Genomic DNA, 24,706 nt, shown 5'->3' on the forward strand with positions numbered 1-24,706 from the left:
TACTTATGAAAAAACTGAACCTGGTTTCAAGAATTGGAAGCACCTTTTACTGGTGACCCACTGGTGACCTTGGAAGCCAGGGAAGAGTTATAAGACTGTATGATTTTTTCAGGTTAATGATGTACATACCCAGGTATCAAGAGCACCTAAACAGGATGTTAAAAAAAAAAAAAAAAGGCTAGACAGAATTGTAAAATTAAAATGCAAATGAAAACTTTAATAGAGAAACCTAGTAACATAAGGCTAATTCTGCCAGCTTAAACCCTCTAGTCATTTGTGAAAACAACTGTACTTTCAATGCTGGCATACAATTAATTTGTCTGGTCTTGTCAGGAAAGAGCTGGAACTGGCAGATACGCAGTCTCTCTTGTGAAAGAGATGAATACACTTTCCCAATATCAGCTGATAAATTTAACGCTGATATCTGTGCAACAACAAAACCATACTGTGCTTCTGTATTCCTTGGGTGATCTCTATGTCGGTTCTATGTTTTATCATCGTGTAGTGAATACACTGGATATGCTGTAATTCAGACTGTGGGCTTTTAAAATTACAATCAGACAAGTAAACAGAGCATAACAACTATGATCATCAATTCAAAACAGCTTGATTGGACCAGTGTCTTCCCATTAAAAAGGGGGAAAAAAACCCAACCCCAAAACAAAGAGCTTTTTTACTGATGGCTTTGTGCCTTCTGCAGACTGATGATGTGCTTTATGTTATTGCTTGTGTTCTGAGTCCTTCCCACCATTTCTGGTTTTACTGCCATTATCTGTCTGCTGCCATCATGACAGTATTAGAAACAGAATGCTGTGGCATCTATAATTAGAGTTGTCTACACATTTTCTTTCTATTTTCCATTTGACTCATGTTCCTAACTCTCTAAATCGTTCACTTTTCAAGTTGAGATAATCAGGGTCAGCCACTTCTGAGAACACAGGGGTTGTCTGTCCATTTAACACAGCAAGTTCTTGATCTTGAGTGCAGAACAGCACTCAAGAACATAAAAACAGCAGGGCTGGAAATTGAAATTCGGCAGCAAGAGAATCCCTATGGAAGAGAGTTTGTATGAATTCTTGGAAAAAACAAGCCTTGTTTCAAGAAAGATAGCAGAAGTATAAGCACCTTTAATGGTGACCTATTGGAAAATGCTGGCCTTGCAAGAGACAAAAGACCATATGTTTATCCAGCTAGCCATGTGCTAGCCAACCATGATGTCAGTGCAAGTGCTGAATAGACACAAAACATGTCTTCTCAGGATGAATTACAAGACACTGAAAGTCATGGAAGGGACAGGGAGATACCTGACTTTGGTGTGACTCTGGAAAAGATGAACTCTAGGATGTTTAGCTGCAGTGATTGAAGACCTTCCCTCTGCTGAAAGTCACTGCCCTAGGGACAAAACAAGGCCCATAGGTACCCTTCGGCTGCCGCTGCCTGCAGCCCAGCCTGGCGGGGTGAGCGCATCTGCGCACTGCAGGGAAACACTCGCCGGGAGAAGAGGCAAGGGCTGGCAACCCTGCTGGGAGGGCGGTGATGTCTGGCACAGGAGTGAGGCTGAGAGCGTAAACTGCTGGAGCCCAGGGCAACCATCAAACTTGGGCATATCTGGGAGAAGGTGATAGGTGAGGGACAGATTTAACTTCTAAATACTGGACCATATGCATTTCCTGGGGTAGCTAAGCTGGACTTTGGAACCTGTTGCTTTGTGAGCTTACCTCAAAGAGCACAGACATGTTTTTTGCACAGCCTGTGCTAAAAAAAACCCCTCATTCTGTGCTAGAAGTTGTGTTGCCATGTTTGTTAGCCTGTCTGTTTGTCAAGCAAGTGTGACTTGTTGGTGTGTTATGTACTGTCTAGATCTGGAGCTTTTTGCATTATTTTATTTGCTGAGACTCTTCAAAGCATCGTCCTCTGTGCCTTCTTTTGGAGAATAAATTCCATTTTGCTGTGCTCACCTGTCTAGCCCACTGCGATACCAGAGACAGTGCTGTGTGCTGTTCATTTCAGGCGCTGATTTTTAGATGTGTGTGGTTGGCAATTTGTGAGTTAATTGGTGATGTCTGCATGCTGCAATTAACCTAATTATGGTTCTGATTACATTAATTAAACTCTTGTCTGGGACAGCAGCTGTTTAATCATTTGCCTTCAGGCTGCCCCTCAGTTGGGGTCATTCTGAAACCTGCTGTTTTGGGTTGGCAGAGCTGAGTGGTGAATGTGTGATACTGTTGCCAGTAGTACTTTTTTTCCCCTTAATCTTCAACTTTCTCTTTTTAAAACCCTATTGTCAAATTTTAAATGCCATTTATTGACTTTTATGCTGCTGTTCTGTGGAAGCTCCTGAAAGTGTGCCCAAGGTTGTCAAAGAAAGTCTTTTTGCACCGGTTTGCCTTTTGGTGCATGCGAACCCTTTGTGTTACGCTTTTGGATGCTGTGCTGGATGCATAGACCATGCAAGAAGTACAAAGTCTTGCTTTATTTTGCTGCTGTAGCATTTTTATTTTTTTTTCAATATAATGGGCTGTTCTGCATCACAGCTTGTTTTGGAAAACTGTTGACTTGTGAAGAGGCAGGATTTGAGAGTTGAGCCCTAATGAACTCGAGTCATCTTTGCTGGGACCAGCAGTAGCCTAGCATGATAGGAAAGTGAAAGATGTTTTTTGGCTTTACAAGATATTCCCATGTTCGGTATTGAAATGAGTGAAGTTCAGAATATCGGAGGCTCAAGTGCCCCTGAGCCTGATGTGAAGCTTCGCGTATAGAACAAGGTAAGGAGCAATCCCAAGAGTCTTCTAGAGACAAGTTTTCACAGTGAGTGACAGTAGCTGCCTTTGCCTTAGCCTAACTCCTCACGCTCCTGGTGCATGTAGTTCCCACTGACTTTGGTAGGAATTTTGTATACAGATCAAGAACAGTATGTAGCCAGTGCATGTTTCCTTTAGATATCAATTGTTCTTATGAATTTATTCTGGTGCATAGTGCTCTTTAGCTTTGCCCTCGTGACAACAGATAGTATGTGGGATGAAATATTTGGGATACTCATGTTTATGAGCAGTGGCTTTTGGTGTTTCTGCTATGGGAGGTGCTGTTTAGAGTCTCTGCAGAGGCCTGGTGCAAATCCATGAGGGGTGGGGGCTTTCAGTGGAAAACACATTTTTTCTATTTCAAGGTAGAAAAGAAATGTAGAATGTTTCACTTCTTGGAAGTAGAGAATGGCGGAGCCTCACTGACTAAATCTGGTGCTCTTCAATACTGGTTGTTTCTCCTTTGTCTTCTGGGATGAGGTGTTGCCGGAGTTGTCAGGTCTCTTTGCAAAAGAGTCAATATAGTGGTTCAACGTTTGTCTGCTGATGGGTGCCTGGCTGATTCTTCTTGAAGTGCCATAAGGGAGAGAAGGATTTGGTTAGTGAAGAAATTCCTTTACTTCCCCAAACATTGTGTTGTGTGGTTGTTTCTCTGTCTGAAAATGTCAGCCTTTGGACTGACCTTTTAGACCAGGCAACAGCAGTTTAAACACACCAGCGATGCTGGGCTGTTGAATGGTGCCTGGTGGTAGACTGTATCATTAACAGTATGGTTATTTGTGTTAGGTCGTCTTGAATTGAATAGACATGACCATGGGTATTTGGGCAGTAATTTAAAGGAATAAGGAGGTGGACATGGGGAGGTAGTACTAGTTTTAGAAATGAGACGTACTCCACATTAAGCCTACCCAAAGGGTGTATGCTTAGAAGCTCAAGGTCAGAGGCGGTACCTACATTCAGCTCAGCCTTAGCACATGCAGTCAAAAACTTGTATTTTCTCATAGCAAATTGTTGAGAAGATAGTGGGGAAAACTGGACCAGATTGTGGCTTTCCTGAAAGCAATGAGGAATGAAGGAGTTTGGTATGGATAGTTAGCTGATAAAAAGCAATGAAGAAATGGTTACTCTAGAAAGAAAGACTGTAATCCTGGTGGAGTGAGTTCTGTGGTAATGTTGATGGTGTTAGACATTTTTTAGAATACCTCAGATCTTTTAAATTTGAGTACTTAAATGCATGCCTAGGATTCTCCACTGCCTACTAATATTTGTAATAATTTACATGCCTTTAAGCATTTCCATGCTGATTGTATTTTGTAGCATGTTTTCATTCACTCTTTGCAGAATGGCATAAATGACTGTAAATGCAGTGAGGAGGGAAACTGGACAGTTCTGTACAAATGTGTAGTACATGGAAACACAGACTTCCCTGAAGTTGCACTGCTAACCTAGCTTTTAATGTTTAGCAATGGGCTGAAAGAACTGTATTGTCCCAATGATGGTTTATTGGAATCAGTGACATAAAAGAGAAGGAATTCAGCTTGATTTTTTTTTTTGGGGGGGGGGGGAGGGTTTAAAACAAATATTTCTGTTTGCTAAACTCTTCAGTTTGCCCCTGTTTGGAGGTTCTGGTCTTTTGGGGCACTCAGAATCTGCACGTCATTTGGTCTGTGAAAGCTGAAGGTGCTCTGCAGCTTGAAGTATCAAGCCCCAGGTTAGAAAGACTGCTTTTCAGGACTGAGAAGCATTTTAAATTGATGGCACTTTTACAGTGAATACCTTTCCAGAAGATTGAACAGCAGCAAGTCTACAGAAGCCAATTCGTTCATACATTGCCATATCCCTTGTGATTGCTATGATGACTAAGTAACTTCAGAGTAGAAAAAGTTTGAATGGCATTTGCCTTGAGCATTCTTGTGCATTGCTTTTTTTAATGAGCTCCCATACTTTCTGCTTGCAGCTTTTAGTATTTAAAGCTTTCTTTATGCTTTCACTCTTCATGTTGACAGAGGGTTTTTTTTAAAGACTTTTATTAACAGTTGTCCCTTTTGTGTGGAATATGAAACTATGGATTAAGGCAAGTGAGAGATTTACATTCATTATAACTTAATTCTGCTCTAACTTTAGTCTAGCAAGAAATCTGAGTCTACCAGATTGTACAAGGGTAGTATAATATAATAAGAAATAAAACCTGATAATGAACACTTGAGCATTCCAAAGTATTTTTTTAAACACTTTACAAAATATTTATAAATGTTCCTAAAATCACTGTGAAAGCGCATTTCCCACTATGATGCTAATATTGCTCTCCTTTTAAGGATAAGGAAAAGGGGACCACGTGCAAGTACCAGCAGAGGGAGTCAAGACTGGTCATTAGCTGCTGAGATTCTTAGATCATGCTGTGGTCAGAGCCTTTAAGGAGAAACACATTGATGGACAGGGTGAAATATAAAAAGTCTTACTTTAAGCATCTTTTGCCTTTTGTGTGATACACATGTATGTTTTCTCCCTCCTGAACTCTGATTTAAAAACATGAAAATGCATCCCTTAGCCTTCTGGGTTAGGAATCTTGATGGTAAATCCAGTGAAAAATGGTTTAGTGAACAATTTCCCTCTTTCCCTTGCCCTTCTCAGCTCACACTAGTATGAGGCATGGAGTGGCCCAGCATTTAGAACTGCACAGGGTTTCACATCTCTGCCTCATCCGTGTTAGAAAAATAGTGTCAAATAGGAGTGGCTCCTGTCAAAATGGATCTGCACAGATGGGGAGGGGAAATGGGTCAAGATATTGGCAGCATGCACAGAGGAGCCAGTATCTCCTCTCCTTCCCCCTGTGGAGCAGGGGTCTGTAAATGGATGGATGCAGTTCCTGGTAGCACAGTGATGAGGAGAACTGGGGCAAGAGAAAATGCTGCTAAAAGTCTTGAGACTGTGCAGGCCTTGAAGCTGTTTTTTCTGGTCTGCAGAGTAGCACGAAGGATTTCTGTCCTCCCTCACACCCTGCTTGTGAAAGCCTATTTACTTAGTCTTTGTATGAAGGATGCTATTAGGACCTAATATTTTTGTTTTATTTAGTGCCCTCTGCCATAATCTCTCTGAATTTCTTTTCTAGTCCCCCTGGCTTGTTCTAAAGTGTTTATTCTTTCTTCTTTCTGACTTATTGCCTAAGCTTTCTGCATTTAAAAAACCCCCAAAAAAACAGAGAGAAGTAACTAAAAATCACAGACTATTTGCTTTAAGATATATATATAGAGAGAGAGAGAGAGAGAGAGAGAGAAAGAGCAATTTATTTTCATCAGCCTCTAGTGAAGGCAACATTCGCACTGTACTATTGTTATTACAGCCACAGTGTTTCTCTAGTTTGACTTGCACAGTCCAAAGTGTCTGGCAGTGCAATCACAATGTTGACATACCCTTCAGACAGTGCTTTTAGGGATGCTCGTTAGCCACAGCTCAGCCTACTCCTGCTGGATTTCCCTGATTGATCTTAGTGAATGTCTTCCTAACTCAAACAGTTTCTTCATTAAGCAGCCTTTGGTATGATTTCTCCCTCCTGAGAAATGGAGGAGAGAGATTCACCCAGAGACAGTGTTATTTCTGTTTTCTCCTGGGAGCTGATTACCAAATGTTTGAAGAAAATCAATGTTTGTTAGCTTCTAGAAGCTGCAGAAGGTTCTAGACATAGAAAAAAGGATGTTATGACCTGCTAAGGGAAGAAGCTGGTGAGCAAAGGGGAAGGGAAAGGGTGAAAAAATTGCAGCTGGCTTCATCAGGGCTGAAAAAACAGCAAACAGTGAGAAAGCCAGTGGAGCCTAGTGCAGAGGGAAAGAAGACTTGGAGTTGATGAGTTTGGACTGAGTTCCCAGCTCTGTCACAAACTCTTCCATGTGACCTTATGCAAACCACTCCATGTCTCTGCTTTGCCTGCCTTGCCCCTCTAATTCTTCACATCTTGCAAGTGCAGACTGTCTTTTACTGTGCTTTGTACAATGCTGAACACCATTATTTTTCACGTATTTGCTCTTTAGAGTCAGCCAGATGTGTTCTATCCTGACTTATTGTTGCTGAGTGCTTCATGCCTGAAGTTCTCTTAGTTTTGTGTTTTTATGGTTCTGAAAAAATCTGCCCAGACTAACATCATGGCAGGCCCCTCACTCTTCATTCTGTTTTCCCTAAATCCATTACCTCTGTGCAGTTATTCCCTCCCTCTGCAGCACTACTAAAATGTGTCTTTTTGACTTTGAGGATTTTGGTAGCGGTAAAAGCAAGCCTGTCCTGAAAACTGGGCATTTAAACCTTCTCTGTGGTTTTGACCAGTTCAGCTATAGTCTGGTATTTTGTGTTTCACATGACCTGTGCCACTTTTTTTGTTTTGTTGTTTCTCTCTATTTGATGTCCCCTCCTAATCTAACCTAGATTCCTTTTCTGCTCCTCCATCCCAGCCCTTATTCATTTAGGTTTTCATCTGTCCCCCCACCCCCAACTTGTGAAGACTCTCCCTATTCCCTTGACCATCCAATTTAACTTTGATTCCATCCTAGTCATTAGGCTTCTCTATTAAGGCCAGCAAGGTCTGGCAGCCTCTTTGATGGGTCTGCTAAGCTGTTGATTTAAATTTTGCAGGCTCTGTGATGCAGAGAGATTGCTAAATCACTGTTCCTGTGACAGATTTCTGAAAAGCTGGTGGTAGACAGAGTATTGAATAGAAAATTGGAAGAGGTGAGAGAAGACAGGATGACAAAACTTCTGGAAGGAAGTATGAAGAATAATTTTGGGCCAGGTAGACAATGAGAATTTGACAGGATGAGGCAGGGTTCAAAGAAGGGTATGTGCATGCACCTGGAATAAACGGAGAAAGGCAGGATAAATATTTATCAAAGGGACATTTGTCAGCGGGAGTTGAAACCACGGTGACCAAATCCTGAATGTTAAACATATGGAGTACTAACTTCAGGGACAGCCTCAAGAGGTGCTTATCCAGCAAATCTAGCTGTGTGGTTCTCAGGTAGACTCTCTTATCTGAAAAAATAGAAAGAATACTGAGGCTCTGTTCCATTCAAAGTGTGTCGAGTGAGCTTGATAGAAAAACATTTTAATAGTCCGGTGCTCATGTGCTGATTGATTACAGCAACAGATCAAAGCTAAATATTCTGTCAAGAATCATTAATAGCTGACAGCCAATAGTAACTATATAATATCAAAAATTCCAGCTGTTGAAAGGTATTCTGTTCTTGCCTTGTTCCTGAAACCAGTAAATGAATATTCACATTAGTCCACACAGCCTACTAAGAGTTCTTTGCTTCACATAGCTTTTAAAACATGAGCTTGCAGATTATTACCACAATCTGTTAAGTGCTAAAATGAGTTCCTGCATTTTACTACTTTATAATTTGATAATTTCATTGCCAGTAAATGACATGAAATATATTTACCACAATTGTTTGCCCAACTCATACTGTTAGTCTCTAATTATAAGCTGTAAGTTCTTGTTGTTGCCTCTGTCAGTGGGAAGGAAGAATTTAGGAAGATGTGGTAGATACTATTTAGATGATACTGTATGTAGCAGAGAATTACAGAAGGAAAGTGCTTTAGTGCTGAAACAAGGGAAAGATGGGATAACTGCAAAAACTCCACTTCTGGAAGTCCTCTGATGTCATGGAAATTACTCTCCATCTACTAGGAGTATCAGGAAACCCTCCCTATTTCAAAACTGCCCCAAAATTAGGCTAGATTCACTGTTGTATCAGCAAAGAGTGGGGTCTGAAGTGTCAGGACAACAAAACAATTGTAAGTTCAGGGGTAGCCACTGTTCTCATATTACTTAACTTTATCATCGTGATACAGGTTTACTCTGAGAATGGACCCTTAAAAGAGATGATATGCTGGGGCCAACTTAAACAGAGATTCTGGTTGCTTTTACCAGTTGCTACAGCCAATTAATATCCCTGTGGTTCCTAAGGTTCTGCTGATGCACACACATGAAACCACCTAAAGTGACCTTAGAAATTACCTCGTACCTAGGATCTTTTGGGAGTGCCAGGGGAGGTGTTCTGCACCTACTGAGGGTGGCCAAGTAAACCCTCCTGGAGTAGACCTTCAAGAATATACATTGCTCAGTGAAGAGGTGAGAGCAGAGTGTACGTGTTTCTGGGCACACACATCTGCCTCTCCTCACGGCTGGAGGTCTCCAGTGGTATGGAAAAGCTGGGTTCATGTCCCTGCTGTGAAGAGCTGTATTTATGGAGAATGGGGCATATATGACAGTAAAAACTTTTTTCTTCTCCTTCCATATACCTGGTAGCCTAAAGGTGAAGGAGTTCTACAGGAAAATAGAAGACCTGAGTTCATGTCTCTACTCCCACACTGAGATTTGAAATGCATCCCAGATGTGTGCTGATTACAGAGAAGTAGAGTTTCAGTCTTCCCTAAGCTGCTGCTGCTCTTTCCTATGCAGGGAAAAGCTTTGTGTGCCTGATTCTACTGGATGAGGCCTGTAGCTGAAAATCATTGACAGAAGTATTTCATTACCTTTGAGGAACCTCTGTACTTTCTGTTAGCCAGATTCAGTTTATTAGTGTCTGCAAATGCCATTCTTGTGTGCCTCGCTTGTTCAGGCATCACACACGGAGCCTAGCTCTCTAAAAAGGTCCCAATAGGATGTTACGGTGTCATACTTTTGGCTATATAAATTTGTGTATATGTAAATATACTTGCATTTTGGCCTAGTTTGCTAACATGCTTACCAAAGCACAAAACCCAGCCACTTCAAGTATTTTTGTAGATGTCGGGTGATTTCTATGTAACAGTTATCTTAAAAAGAAATTAGGCAGCATCTCTTACACAGTAATATCTACCCCTGAATGTAACTTTTTTTTTTTTTTTAAGAAGTTAGGTGTGGAACCTCCAACTGTGTACATGTCTACCTTTACTGCTGCCAGTACTCTTGCTGAATTTTAATAAAACAGCAGAATCAACCTGAAATACAAGCGCTTGTAAAATTGGAGCTATAGGGACAGTAATAATTACCCATACCTGATGGTTAGGCTATAACCCCCTTCACTACTCCAGAGAAAAATATTCACCTCACGTGCAGTCATCCATGGTTTCTCCTTAAAAACCTGAACAGTTGCTTCAGTTATTTTTCATAAACCCAAAGTGTCTTTGCTAATCTGTCATTTCACTCATCAGTAAAGCAGGCCCCCTAGAGAAGCCTCTGTCTATGAGCTTTTCCTGTTTCACGTTCTTGTACGTGTTGCACGCACCTATTGATTTTCATTTGCAAGAACATCTGTGATTAGTGTGTGGGAGAAGCATGACTCAGACCTAGTCATTCCAGTGACAATTGTTTTTTTAACCACCCAAATTAGTCTTCATCTGTGAGCATCATCTTTATCTCAGAACTCATTGGCTTACCCACCATATTTAAAAGCTTGAGTATTCTTGTTTGTGTTATAAACAACATTAAATATTTGTAGCTATTTAATGGTTTTGTATTTCCATTTTAAATGTGTTTGAATTTTATCTGTTGAGAGAGGAGAGAGAAGATGACACCAAAAAAGGAAAGATCTTATAGATCAATTTGTCTTTAGGTTTCTGGGGGGAATTGTTTGAAAACCCTGTATGGAATATAGCCACATAACTTGTTTGTATTTATTGTACCAGAAGTAAGATATGTGTATGTGCAAGATGGGATTTGCAGGTCACTCAGTGCCAGCTGAAGAGCATCGTGCAGCCTTACAGTGGTTATTGAAGTAACGCTACCCCAGGAACCTGGCTTACCAAGGTTATTGAATCAGAAGCTTCAGATCCCAAGCTGCAGGGAAGCAAGTCAGGTACAGCACAGTCCAGTTCAGTGCCATAGCTTTAGGGGCTTGATTTTGCAGCTGTTAACCTGAATTGAGAATTAGTTGTTGTCCTTATCTCAAGTTGCCATTCATCCTTATCCATACCACCATCAGGTCAAGTGCAGTGGTGCTTTTAACTCCAGCTGGCTGGCCTGTCAACTGAATGGGCTTGACAATTCATCAGTGATTAATACAACCACTCTGTGAAGCTACTGTGATCCCTTTGTATAGCTCACTGGTGGTTTTGCAGTGTGACCACTTGGAGCAAAGTTAGCTTGAATGGTGCTAATGAGCGTAAATCAGGTAAACTATGGAAGACCCAGGCTTCTCAAACATATGCTTTCAACTGTTTTTTTTTGGGTGGGGGGGTGTTTAGGTTTTGTCTCATTTTTCATTTTGGGGCAGTGCAGCTAATCCTGGAAATCTGATGTGGGGACAAGGGCTGTGCAATTTTTACATCAACTAGTTAGGCAAGGCCAGCGCTCTCCCACCCACCTCTGGTTCACTTCACAATGAAATCATAGTGCCTTCATCCCACTCTGCTTTTATACTGGGATAATTAATTTACATTTTGTTTTTTTTTCCCAGAGAAGACAAAGCATAAAAAAAGACTGTTATGTACTTGCTATATAGACAGCAAAAGCCTTTGTTAATGGTTGCTAGTTAGTGGTCTGGGAGCTGCTTTGTCTCTGTTTCCCATAGCTGTATCCTTAACTTTAATCACAGGCATACATGCTCACACCAGTAGAATAAGTGTTTAAAACTTAAGTTTAAGTGCATAGATGAGTTGGGGTTTAAAGCCTTATGAGAAGTGAGATCACTGCAGCTTCAGAGCCTGCCTTTGGTACTTCCTCCTTGTGTTCTTACTACTGGATTGAGATCTGAATATATTCAGCAAGAAATGCAGCTAGCTATGAACTTCACTTATGGACACCCTGATTGGAGTAGGAGGAATCTACCTGAATCCATTTATCACTATGAAGAAGGGGATTACTCTAAATATCTCACTTTAGATGGAGATACCTCAGTTAAATGAAGTCTGGAGCAGTGATCGAAAGGGATCACGCTGCAGAATGCTGCTTGGCCAGTTCTCAGCAAATGACTTTAGCTAGGAAACTCTTGTGTTGCATCAGTGACAGGGGAAATACAGACCAAAATTCACTTCGCTTATGTGCTGACCAGTAGCTTGGATGTGCAGTATTCAGATCCAGTTCTGAACTCTCAGATGCCCCGGGCTGCTTGTTGGAAAAGCAGGCTCCACTGCCAACAGCAATGGGCCTGAGCCAGCAGCACAAACACCAGCGGAACGTGCAGCGCCGTTGTAAAGAAACGGCTAGAAAGTTCAGGCAAAAGATGTTCTCCTTGAGCCTCTGGGCTAGAAAGTTCAGGCAAAAGATGATCTCCTTAAGCCTCTCTGCTGCATTTGTGTTTTTAGATTTCTCTCCCCCAAGGCCTTGTTGGTAAACATCATACAAATCACAGAGCAAATAGGGTTAAGAGAGGAGCCAGAATAACTACATGTGCGATCTGACATGAAAAGAAAACAGTTTTTCCTTTTCATTCACTCCCTTCTTTAATCTTTCCCTAGCTGTTACTTTATGTGTAACTCTGTTTCAGTAATATATTTAAAAAAATCAGAGATTGCTCCTAATTGGGGGGTAACCATTTCAGATAAGCTGAGGGTAGATAAAAAACAACTTTCAAAGCAAAAGCCTTCATATTGGTGCAGATCAGTAAAAACCTAGAAGCAGTATCTGGAGATTTAATTTTAACCAAGTAATTGAAAATGGCCATGCATTACCCTGTATAAATTGTAGAAGAAAAATGATGCCCTTAAATGGCTCAGTCTTCATTTAAATGGTGATCTGTTCATTAGTGCTGCGGAATGAAATGGAAATCCATTTCAATTTTCTAGACAATTTAAATTTTATTGTCCATAAAATTCTACAAAACAGTGAAATAGTGTCCTTTCTGGCAAACTGCAGAGGATTTAATCAGATTTTACCATTTTAATAATTCTCCCCATGATAAAACCTGCTAGTAAATACCTTGAGCTAAAGTCATCCGTTATTGATAAAAGTGTCCCAGTGGTGAATCTGGCTTCATATGTTTGAATACAGATGGTTTTTGCAGCTGTAATCTGTTTGTACAGTTAGTTTGCTCTTGATAATCAAATTGGCTTGGTCTAGAGCAAGGCTTAGAATTCGCTGAAAAACATGCTTAAAACTTAGAGTATCATCAAGATACTGCTCCACATACAAAACCCTTCATGACTCTCTGGATGATGTTCTGGTAAATATCTTGTTCTTTACAGGAAACGTAGTTCCTGGATTCTTTTTCTCCCTTTACCTGGTTGTGAAAATGGCTAAATTTCCTGGCCATTCTCTTTGCTATTGGAGATGGACCTTTGTGGGGGGACATGGAGAGGAAACTGGGAAGTGCCATCTCCATGGAATAGCATTTCTTTTTCTCGGGTTTTACAGAAACCTTTGAATAATGTTATTAACATTCCCCCTCAGTTGTCCTCCTGCCTTTTGCTCTTGCTATCCCATGTTGTTGTATCATGACTGAGATATTTGATTCTGCGAGGAGCTATTTGTGGTCTCGTTGGTTAGAAGATAGTGGTTCTTTGAAAGCCTTTTTGGGATCAATAGCTAAGGCCCTAAGTTCAATTAATTAATAGGGATTACTGTGTAGAAAGTTAATCATGGCTATCTTTGCAGGTTTGAGATATTACCTGTAAGTGGAGTCAAAACATGTATCTTCATATCTGTTTTATGAGACACCTTTAGATGTAAAATAATGTTGCTCCATTTGGACTAAGTAATTAGTGGAAGTTCAGGGCCTTGCAGAAGTATTCATGCCTTCAGGTGATTTTAGTGAGAAGAGTCAGGTGAGCTCCTTGGTGTGTAAGTCCTGTTTATTCGTAGATTAAGAAAATGCAGTCCTGTTCTCCTGATTGTGGGAGAAGCTTGTGATTAGGGATTTCAAAGTCTGCCACTTGAGGTATATTTGTATCCAGGATGCTCTTCTTTTTATTTCCTTTCAGTGCCACACTTGTGTCTTGTCTTGGCTTTTCTTTACAGCCCAAATGCAACATATTACTAGATGCTTGGTCATTAATTTTGCAACCAGAAAACCATCCAAGTGTGCCCTGGCTAGTTCTGACTTTTTGTGTGTCTGATTAGTAATCTTCTTTTCTCTCCTACACCCATGCTGGCTGTAAGGGAATCTGTGGCTGTCGTTAGATCCCTCTTCTCGACAGCTCCTAGCACCTTTCAGTGCGAATGTATTACTAAACTGTAGCTGTCAAAACAAATCAGTCTGGGTTCTTGCCCTTTGACTTGTTTGTACACTTGTTAATTTTACAACATCCACTCCTTGCAGGGGAAAATCCAAGGATTACGTTAATTTATTCACATGATGCTGTAGGAATTTCAGCCTTGGCCCTGGAGGGAACATCTACCTTTCGCTTGTATAGGTTGCCAGGGCGCCCTTGATCCACTCTTTTCAGAAGCAGCACCTTGGATCCAAGATGCAGCTTTTCACAGAGTGCAAACTGGTATTGGCCCTTCACTGTGAGCTTAGAGAGAGCTGCTTGCATAGGAGCACTCTCTTGCATGGCTGATGCTGAAGTTTGTTTTATTGGCTTTTATTCACTTTGGCTGTGATCACTGCTCTGATCTGTTTTGGTCTGTGTGTTTTCCCATGCTGTTTATCTCAGCCCAAATATGCTGAAGGCAAAAGCAAAACCATTTAGAGATTTGTGCTGTCCAACACCTGCGATTGTGGCTAGCAGCTGAGTGAGTGGTACCAGAGCAAATCAGGTTCAAGAAAGTTCACCTCTGAAGTGTTGTTAGAGGTGCTGGAGATCAGTGTCTTTGGAAGCTCCGTATTTTACCAACACACACCTCTCTTCTTCCATATTAATTCTTAAACTAGCAAAAATGTAAGAGGTTTCAAGCTCCTGAGATAAGAGGTTATTTGCCTGTGGGGCTGTGTTGCTGTAGTAACAGTTTCCTTTTGCTTTGTATTGTTAGGAATAGGTGTGAGGAGAGAAATGCCGAGAGCTGTTTGTGGTGTTTGTCCCATAGCTGTTCTTACCTCTTCGCTTTGGACTCTTGCACGCTGTGGATAGCCAATTTTAAGGTGCACAGGTGTTTCTACTACTCTAGTCTTTGGTAGTTGTTGAAGTGGCTTCTCAGAGCAGCTCTTCCCTTGTTTATGCCTCTGACTTCCATTTCATTGCATTTCTCGTTTCTTTGGCAATGGGAAGGGAAAAAATCATGTCTCTGGTGCTCTGTTGTTCCGCCCTTATCAACTGTGTCCTTACTGGTGGCCATCCTTCTGCAGAGGAGAGGTTTTCATTGTAACTGGAGCCCAGTGGGTTCCTTCTGTATCCCATGCGTCATCAGCAGGGTGATTTCAGCAAGGCGATGATGAGTATGAGTAGATTTGCAAAGTAGGTTTTGACTAAGAGTTTAACATAATTTGCCCATCATCCGTCATCTTTCTTCCTAGAGAAATCAAATGGTTTTGCTGCAAAGCCCGATGCTCACATCCCTTATGTTTTCTCATGGTCAGGCTTTTTGCTTTGCTCTTTGTATTTGAATTGATTTTCAGACTTGCTCAGTTGATAGTAGTGTGTCAGTTCTTTGAACTTTGCCATAGCTACCACTTGGCTCTTGCTTGTGGGGTACCTCAACTGAGATGCAGATTTACAAGGTGGTAGCCTGAAACGGGAGGGAGGTGCAGAGAATAGAGAAACGGGAGGGACCTGGGAGAATAGAGAGCTGTGGGAAGAGCAGGAGCTAACAGTCACTGGAAACAGCTTGGTAAATTCCTAGAGGAATTTACTTTCACTTCAGAAAATGGCTTTTTCCCAAGCTGTGAAATTTGGGAATTGGTGTACATGCTAACAAGATAGTAGCAATTGTAATTTATTTTGTAACATGTGAAAATATTATGTAAATACAGTTTGAAAACTCATAAACTGCATAATTTTAATTGACCTATTAGATTATGGTTTACATTTGTTCTTTACTAGCTAAGCCAAAATGATAATATGTCTATACGTTGTATAAATAAAAAATAAAAGGTAGATAAGAGATTACAAATAGGAAATTGTTTGCAATATGCAAAGCTTCCTAAGTAGTACTGAATTAAGCAGCTCTGCATCTGTCTTGATGCAAAATGATACCACATATTTAAGTTCTGTACTATTCTAGAAAGTTATATAGATATTAGATAAGAAAGTCTTTCTTTAGATGTTTTGATTTCAAGTTACAAGACTATAAATGACAATTATATCAAAACTAGAACTGTAAACAATAACTGGATAAGATACCTGTTCAGTTTGGAATTTGTTTGCAGACTGTAGTTAACAGTTCAGCCTTTTTCTTTTAACTACATACTGTATACCTCCAAATGGGCATAATTACCACTAATCAAGACCCCTAATCTCAAGCAATTATAAGCTCTTACGTTGTTCTAATTGCACATTTAAAAACAATGCGTTTTTCTCGTATAATTAATTTATAATCCATACAATTATTAATTTCTGCTTTTCTTTTTATCTGATCAGATGTTAATTTTGTGTGACCTCACAATGCGTTATCTGAAAAATGCCTTTGAGGCATGCATTTTCTGTGGTTAATTTACTGTTGTGTTTCGTTTTCAGTGAGAAGCGATATAGTACGACAGGTTTTCGAGGCTGTGCTTTTCTCTCAACCATGCATGAACTCAGTCATTTGTTGTGAACTAGGAATTTGTTAGTGAAACAAAAGTGCAATTATACATTTAAATCATGTACTCATTTATAAATCCAGGTACTCGCTCCTTGAATACTATTTAGGTTAGTATGGCCTACTCATTAAGTAAGAGGATTTTTTATTTATTGTCAAATGGAATTTATGTGTAGGCAGACAGATTTTTCTGGATCAGTTTGACAGCCTTCCAGAAAGTGAAAATTAAGGCAGTTCAGTTTTAGGAGGAACTGCAAGTCTTGGGGGTGAGATGAAAGAGGTTGTTCACTAGCTGATGTTGGTCTCACTTGTTGCTGTGTAGTTTTTATGCACACACTTTGTATGCAAGGACTTTGGATGAGTGCGTTTTGAACAAATCATCATCAGTCTGATGATTCATCTCAGGAACCGCATGCAGCACTTACATCTGTAATTGGGGTAATTGCAAACCTCTCATTCTTACAGATAGAAATTCTTCCTTTTATAATTCTAAAATCAGATGCTGCAACGATGTAGCTGCAGTAGCTGAGACCTGTACTGGCTTGTATTTATTTCTTTATTCTTATTTGTTACATCATTAAAAGTAGCAAATTATTTGGTGGCCTCTCCAACCTGTGTCTGACCTTCATGATTCACTTGTGCGGGTAATTGGCTATTGAAATTACTACACTTTTATCTTTGATGTTATTTAAACACTGGTTTAAATGGGGTGACACTGGCTGCATCGTAAATGGGTAGCCACGTTGTTTGGGAAAATGTGTTTATCTATTGCCAGAGAGGAACATTTATGTCCTGGGAAGAGAAAAGAGCCCTCTATCCTTTCTGAGGGATCTTGACATTCATGGAGAGGCAGTGTTTGCTGTCCCCTTGCATTGGTGCAGCTTTCATGCGGTGTTGGAGGCTGTTGCTTGTTCTCCTTGGTTGCTGTGTAGGCATGGTTGCTGCGGGCTTATTCCTAGAGGCGGTTCCTCAACCACCACCGCATGGCCTCCTCAGAGCTGAGGCATGCGAGAACACTCTTGGGGTCAAATTAATTTGTGACTCTTCTGCACAGTGCATTTGAAGCCTGGCTTGGGTCAAAATCATCCCACTCAAGAATGTTGCCCCCACCCTAAAATCCTTTTTCTTTCTTCCTGTGGCCCCCTGCACATAGCACTCCTTAGGAGCTGATAGTTTCTACAGTCTGTAGGGCAACACTACAGCCTCTGGCCCATGGCTCCAGGGAGCTTCAGCTGTTGGTGAAGAAACCATATGACCTACACAGTCACAGGGCAGTGGTCTAATGTTGCAGTGTTCAGTCAATGTTGAAACAAGGATTTGGGGGGGTTGTTCTGTCATAAACTGCCTAACTTTGTTCCTGTAGTAGTGTGTGTGTTTCTGAAATCTTTCTGGGACTGCAGTGTCCTGCAATGGATTCATTTCATTATGCCTTTGAAAGGAAGGCACAGAGCCTAGCTGTTTCTATGCAGAAAAGGTCAATGTTTAATATGCTAATGTATCTACCTAATTTTTGGCTGCAAAAATCCTTGGCTTTAATGTGTCCTCAATAGTAATAAAGTGGTTAGCTAATGATAAATTAAGGATTGTAAGTTTGGGGATTTATTTTTTTTTTAATAAAAAATTAATGTAGGCAGGAATAATTTTTCTTGCCATGGTAGTTGTCATGCTGGAGCATACTGGCTACAATTTGCATTGGAAATTGCTGTAGGATTGCACATCTCATAATAATCAAAATGAAATACCGAGTTTCTGGTTTTTATTCACTAGGCTTCCTGTAGCTGGACAGTAATGGGGTGGAGTGGGGACTCCATTTTACCTTTGCTAGCAGAGAGCTGTGAGTCACAAGACCTTGAACCAACAGGTCTCACTGTTTGCCAGAGTAAGAGGTAGTTGCGTGCCCACAGGTAGGATTGCCCAGAAATCCAGAGATAAGAACTTGCTCGTGACCCTCTCCCTAATCTGTCACCTGTCTTCAGCCTTGGACTGGCAGCAGCAGAAGGATGTGTGTGTGGATGCCTTGCCCCGCTGCAGTGTCCTGCCAGTGGGACTTGACGCTGCTGGAGGCCCTGGGTTCACTTGCGATGAGGGACCCTTGTAAAAGCCTGTGTAGGCAGGGCCTAAGGCAACAACATGGCAAGGTCTTGTTTGTATCTGCATAAGAGAGAGCAGAACAGGACATAGTAAGAAAAAGGTAATACTGTTAAATACAAAATACCATGGATTAAGTAGCATTTTTAGTAAATCTCTTTTTTAAAAGCTGTTCTTCATTCTTCAGTACTTTTATTGCATCAGACTTTCAGGTATAATTTAGCCTATGCTAAAGTTAAGATTAAATAGAGAAATAATCTATACATTTCTCACACTGCATCCCTATTAATATTTCCTTCCTTTTTTAAAAACTGAATTTGCATGTTTTTATATTTATGTTTCAAAGCAAACTAGCATCTTATTATTGTTCAATGGAAGCAAAAAATTTGAAATGCAGTATGTGGTAAATCTTTCTTACCATCCGTTTCTGCTGCAAGTCTGAGTTGGTGAGGCTGGATCTCACCAAGAGAATTGAGGGCAAGGTCTGCCATCTGTGAGATTCAACCAAAGCTTTACATGCCTTCCCTTTGCTCTCCCACAGAAATGCTCAGGAACCTGCCAAAACAAATTGATTTTTAGAGGAAAGGTAATCTACCTGGACCATAGGAAGAGCCATTAACATCTTCTCCAGCTGCCCTGCAGTTCTTTTATGCTAAGTTTGGGTATCTGGGTTTATGCGGAAGAAGGAGAAAGGATCGTTCTGTGAAAGCAGAGAGTTATGAGACCTAGAGCACTACATTTCAGCCCTGACTCTTATTCAGGTTTAAGGCTTTAGTCTCTTTCAGTGGCCTTGTTTGGGGAAGTTCGCATTTGGGTTTTAAATGTACCTGTTCATGACATTTGGTTTGATTGTCCTATGTAGAAAGAAAAGTTCTGACCTAAGTCTGAAGTTTAGATCCCACATCCTGTTATGGGCACTGTGAAGAAGCTTTTTTCTTTAGGTATATTATGTGTGCCAGACGTCTTGGACAAGGTTTAATATTGCTATGCCAACTAACTGAATTGAATTGAGGCAGAGCTGCCTTTTTCAACCTTTCTGGCCATTCAGGTTGTTCTAGGTCAAATATAATCATATCCATAAATCCATAGCTGTTGGCTTAATTATATAGATAATTACAGAATATAGAATTATTTCCTAAAATAATTGCAATTTTAGCACCTTTAGTCACTTGAGCAGCCAATATTGTTTCAACTATGGATGGTATTACCCATTAAGCAATCTTATTAGATGTTGGCTTGCTGTTTTAAGTAATATCCTTTGTTTGCATACCTTGATTATGCTGCAGCTTGTTACCCTAACTTGTAGTGTCATGTAAAGCAGCTTTGTCAGCTGTAAAATACAAAAAGCATGCAGGAGGGAGAAGCTGTGTTTGGTACCTTCTAACAAAGCTTTATTTTGAACAGGACAAAACATTAGACCAAGATTTGTTAGTGTTAGTGTTTCAAGAAATAAGTAAAAACATGAAAAATGTTGTGAATGTAGCATCAAGGACCATTCTTAAAAAGTATTTTTGTGACCATTGAAATCAGTGGAGCCATAGATGCTTAAATACCAGCTAGGTGTCTACATACCTTTTTTCTGATTCTGTTGCAAACACAGTAAGTTCTGCGGCACCTCTACAGCACATCAGAACAAACCCCCTGAGACTTGACTGCAGACTGATAAATTGGTCCTGAAAGAGTAGTTCAAGTTTTGCTAGAATTGTCTGACTCAAAGTGGAGTTCCCTAGCTTACTCTCTTTTTAATAGCTGTCTTCGGTTTGTGTCATTCCTGATAGCAAAAAACATGTGAATATATCCACATCTACAGAAACAGCTACATTAGACTAAAATGTGAAATTCTTACTCAGCCTTCAACATATCTGCCATTGCTGAGGCACTATGGAGCCCAACAGGCTTGAGAGCCTCATTCATATTTAATTCACTGTTTGGTCTGTGGATGCAAATATAAATATTTTATTGTGCATCCCCATCACGTAAAGGGACTGAGGAAGTAGAGATGTTGCTGTGCTGAGCAAGCCAAATAAGTGCCCCCTGGCGTAAGCTCTGTAGATGGAAAAGGGGAGAGCTGGTATCTGCAGAAAGTCATAAAAAAAAAAGTCACAGTGTCAAGAAGGAATTCTGTAGAGAAACAGCTGTGTAAAAGCCTTGAGCTAGTCTAAATTTAAATTGTATCTACTCAGTACCTCTCAATGATCATAGAAGAAAGGCAGTCCTGAAAGTTTCTCTTGCAGATTATTAAAGATTTCTTGTTGGTCATAAAACACTGAAGCATCTTAGTTGGCTTAAGGATATCTGACTATAATGCTGACATGAATAAATAGCTGCACTCTCAAAAGAATCAATGGGATGAGGAAATAATTTTTTCAAAGAGGGAGAGTGAGGGAGTGTGTGAAATAAACAGCAAAAAGAGGTATTCAGATAAGGCAAAATCTTCTCTTGTGTTTTATTACTATGACTTGTCAATTATTTATTTTTATTTCAGAGTGGAACAAATATGATACTGAAAATTCAGAGCCTGTTTTGGGGGACAGGGAATGACAAAGAGGAAGAAGTTCCTCAGCAAGCCAGAAAACTTACTGGTGGTGATTAGCGTGTCTGCTCTCTGACTGTTCCTCTCCCTCTCCAGTCAGCTTCTCACTTGCTTATCACTGACCTGGTTCCTGGCACAGAAGAGCTGCCCTTGAGTCTCTCCCCCCTTTCCGCTCACTCGGGTGGATTGGCTGGATGAGGTTAATCCTCACCTCAGCCTGTGCCAGCCACCAAAACATGACCACCGAGGCTGCCACCAGCCCGCTGTCTTATCTTGGCCCTCAGCAGGCAGATCTTCTCAAATCCTGTGTGTTTTCATCTGTTTCTCTCCCCACCCAGAAATAGGCTTTTATCTTTCTCATGTTTATTATTAAACATATCTTGACTAAATCAGCTGGTGTTGTAACTGTGCCAAATGAAGTTAGAAAGGTTATGCAGCATTCTGTGTTTGAGGGCTCTAGTTCTCGTCTGAGGCCTTGCTGTTCTTCTGCCTGAAGAATATCAAACATAATGCGAGTTTCTATGTATTATTAAACTTGCGTCTATAAATCACTGACCCATGGTAGCTGTTTATTACATATTCTATCTTCTGCTTTGATGCATTGTTGTTGTCACACTGAGGTGGGTAATGATGACTCGACTTACTACTGTGGTAATGCACTTAAAGCTTGGAAATCTGTCACTGATGACATTTTAACACAGGCACTATAAACCAGAGATGAAATTTTAAAGTATTTGCTGTCAAGCTATTTGTCTTAAAATTCTTGTATCTTCTATTTTGTTTTCATAAGGGTTTGGATACTACGCAATTCTTTGATGGGCAAAGACCATAGTTGTGTTTCAGGAACTCTATTTTGCAGGACTTGCCAAAGTAGGTGGTGGTCCTCAATTTGTAGGGCTGGAGCTGACCCATAAAATATTTATGCTCATCAGGCCTTCCTGACAAGCACCAAAATTGCTTATATTTCTATGGACCTGACATTTCTTGCCTTACAGCACAGTGGAACACAGACTGATCAACACAATATATTGTTATATCTGTCTTTTCTTTTTTTGTTTACAGCACTTCTGTATGCAACCATATTTGGTAATGTGACAACCATATTTCAGCAAATGTATGCTAATACGAACAGGTATCATGAAATGCTGAACAGTGTCCGAGACTTCCTAAAGCTCTACCAGGTCCCCAAAGGACTGAGTGAACGTGTGATGGATTACATAGTTTCCACCTGGTCAATGTCCAGAGGAATAGATACTGAAAAGGTAAGTAAATTAAACTGCAAGGAAACAAGTCACATCCTGAAAGTATTTCATTAAAATAAACAGGAGGTACTTTCTTAGTAAAGAAGACAAATATTCTTTAAATAGTACCAAGTAGCAGTTTCCCTTCGTTTTAAACATTCAAAGATAGTATTTCAGCTATTCTGTCATACTGACATATGTTAGCAGTAGAAATGAATATACGTCACAGATGATATGCTGTGAAGTAGTGTAACAGTGATAAATGAAGAAGCTCAATTTTCAGTAAATATAGAAAAATAAAAAAACTAAATAAAAAGTTCCAAGTTCTAATACAACCTCAGAATTTCTTCAACTTCAAAATTTTTTGTAACTTCTGTCTTGTGTGAGGTTGTTTGCAGCTCTGTGGATCTGAATACAAAGTACAATTGGATTTGTCTTGGTAAAATTTGAATGTTATATTCTATGTATAGGTAAAAGCTATTAATGAAAGCTGGAAGCCATTACCGTGATAATAATGTATTTGAAATCTGCCTTATGTGAGGAAAATGTTATCATCCTAATTCTTTGAATTTACAACTGAAATCCCCCTTGTGTCTTTTAAAATAACAAATGACTGTTTGTCAGAACAAATGTGCAGAAGAGGCTCGGTGCCACTTCCGTGTCAGTTGCCGGCTTTTAGGGGGAGAGGTACTGTTTTTCTTGGGCTAGTAAAAAGAGGTGATTTGTTGGGTGGTTCATTCAGGAAATCATACCGGTGCTTCAGTCACCAACCTTCTGGTTGTCTGCTTAATTTATTATTCAGAACTGTAGATGCTGCGGTTTAAGAGCAAACAATCTCCTTTCTGTCTAGTAGTTAAAGCATCGTTATGAAAGAGTAGAACAGATGTGGCCTCGTACCAGGCTGTCTGGAGACTGATGAGGACACAGGGTGCTATTTGTTTTTCTAAATGGTCATCAGCATATCTACCATTTAGATCCCAGACAGTGGTTCTAGGAAGCACTGTCCATAATACTAGTTATCAAAAAGAAATGATATTTTAGTGCTGATTAGAAGCTGCTCTATTTTCTCACAAAATGTCTGTATGTGGGATTATGAGTTTTGAGGTAAACTAGGGAAGGTGAAGAGACCAAACCTGAGGATACACAGTGTAATGAATGCTTTCATTCACTCCCAGTACAAGCTCCTATCATCATTTTGACAAGGCAGCAAGAAGAATTTGCTGTGTAAAACATTTGTTTTAGCTTATCTTCAAAGTTCATTCTTGGTTTCCTCTGATAAGAAAAGAAATGCTTCAAGAATGCCTTTGGAGACAGTAGAATAACCAAACTAAATACAACTTGCTGTAGCCTTTGAGAGTTACCTTAAATAGAAAAAAGTCTCAAATTACCAGAACATCAAAGAGCATAATATGATGTAGATTTCAGTAACTGGTGTGTTTGTAGCTGAACTGCTGGTAGTGCTGAATGTAAAACCGAGAAATCATCTTTCATCTTTCATCTTCATAGCAAAAGCTAACAGATATGATTGACTAATGGTTGTGCCAATCCCTAAACTCTCAGGTCTGAGCTCCATTGGTTTGATGCCTATGTATAACTTACAGGATGTCATGCAATGAATAAAACATGTATCATTCCTGTGACAGAGCAGTGGTAGCTGTGCTGCTGTGTCATGCAATGCAGCTTTCTACAGGTGAAACAAATATTTAGAGAGGAACTTCACCCAGAATCAATCTTTGCAATATTTTGTAGGCCACAAATGTGTCAAATTCCTGTTAACTGCAGGGAGTGAATAATCGGCTAAAATGAAACACAAGTCTGTAAGTCTAGGAAATGCTAGTGTAACAAAATTTAACAAAGAGCTGCTGAAAAATACTAAAATTAAGCCATGATGATCTGTGTTTTACCTTCCACATAAATAAAAGCCTTCTACCATTTACCTTCAGCTCTTGAGTATGTTTAATCGCTCTTGATTTTTTATGAAGTCTGGAGACAACTTCTCTAAAGGGAGAAAGGAAAATTAGTTAACTTGCTCTTAGACTGGGGAGACCAAGAGGATTTTGGATAAGAGCATCATTTTGAATATTCTCTTATATATTCAGGTTTTCTTATGATTATTTCTATGACAGCAGCCTTTTTTGTGTACAATATTAAAGTAACTGTGAAGTGTCTGTGTGTGAAATTCCAGTGCCAAACTTTGGCAAGCATCTGCAAATATAGTATGCATTTGTTGCCAGAGTAAACAAGATAATTGCAAAGATGGCTGTGGTCTTTGTGTATGTTCCATTGTTAAAGGCTGTTCGTTCTGCCCCAGCCCGTTCCTGTGAGGCTAAAAACTGAGAACTGGCAGATTCTGCTGCTGCTCAGTTTGGGGCAGACGAGAGAGGTCACCCATGAGTGCCCCACACTTAAGCACTATAGAAATGTTTCTCATTCAGAAGTGGTATCTGTAATAGCA

At 40.1% G+C, this 24,706-nt stretch overlaps 1 protein-coding gene across 1 annotated transcript in view; it reads left to right on the plus strand.

The window, feature by feature from the left end:
- KCNH1 (potassium voltage-gated channel subfamily H member 1) overlaps positions 1-24,706 on the plus strand; it is a 189,541-nt gene that overhangs the window by 70,045 nt on the left and 94,790 nt on the right. The window contains exon 8 of the mRNA XM_067294701.1: positions 22,073-22,272. Within this exon, the coding sequence (XP_067150802.1) occupies positions 22,073-22,272 (200 nt within the window). The remainder of the gene's footprint in view (positions 1-22,072; positions 22,273-24,706) is intronic.

This window comes from Apteryx mantelli, chromosome 3, assembly GCF_036417845.1.
Source record: "Apteryx mantelli isolate bAptMan1 chromosome 3, bAptMan1.hap1, whole genome shotgun sequence".
Taxonomy (NCBI): domain Eukaryota; kingdom Metazoa; phylum Chordata; class Aves; order Apterygiformes; family Apterygidae; genus Apteryx; species Apteryx mantelli.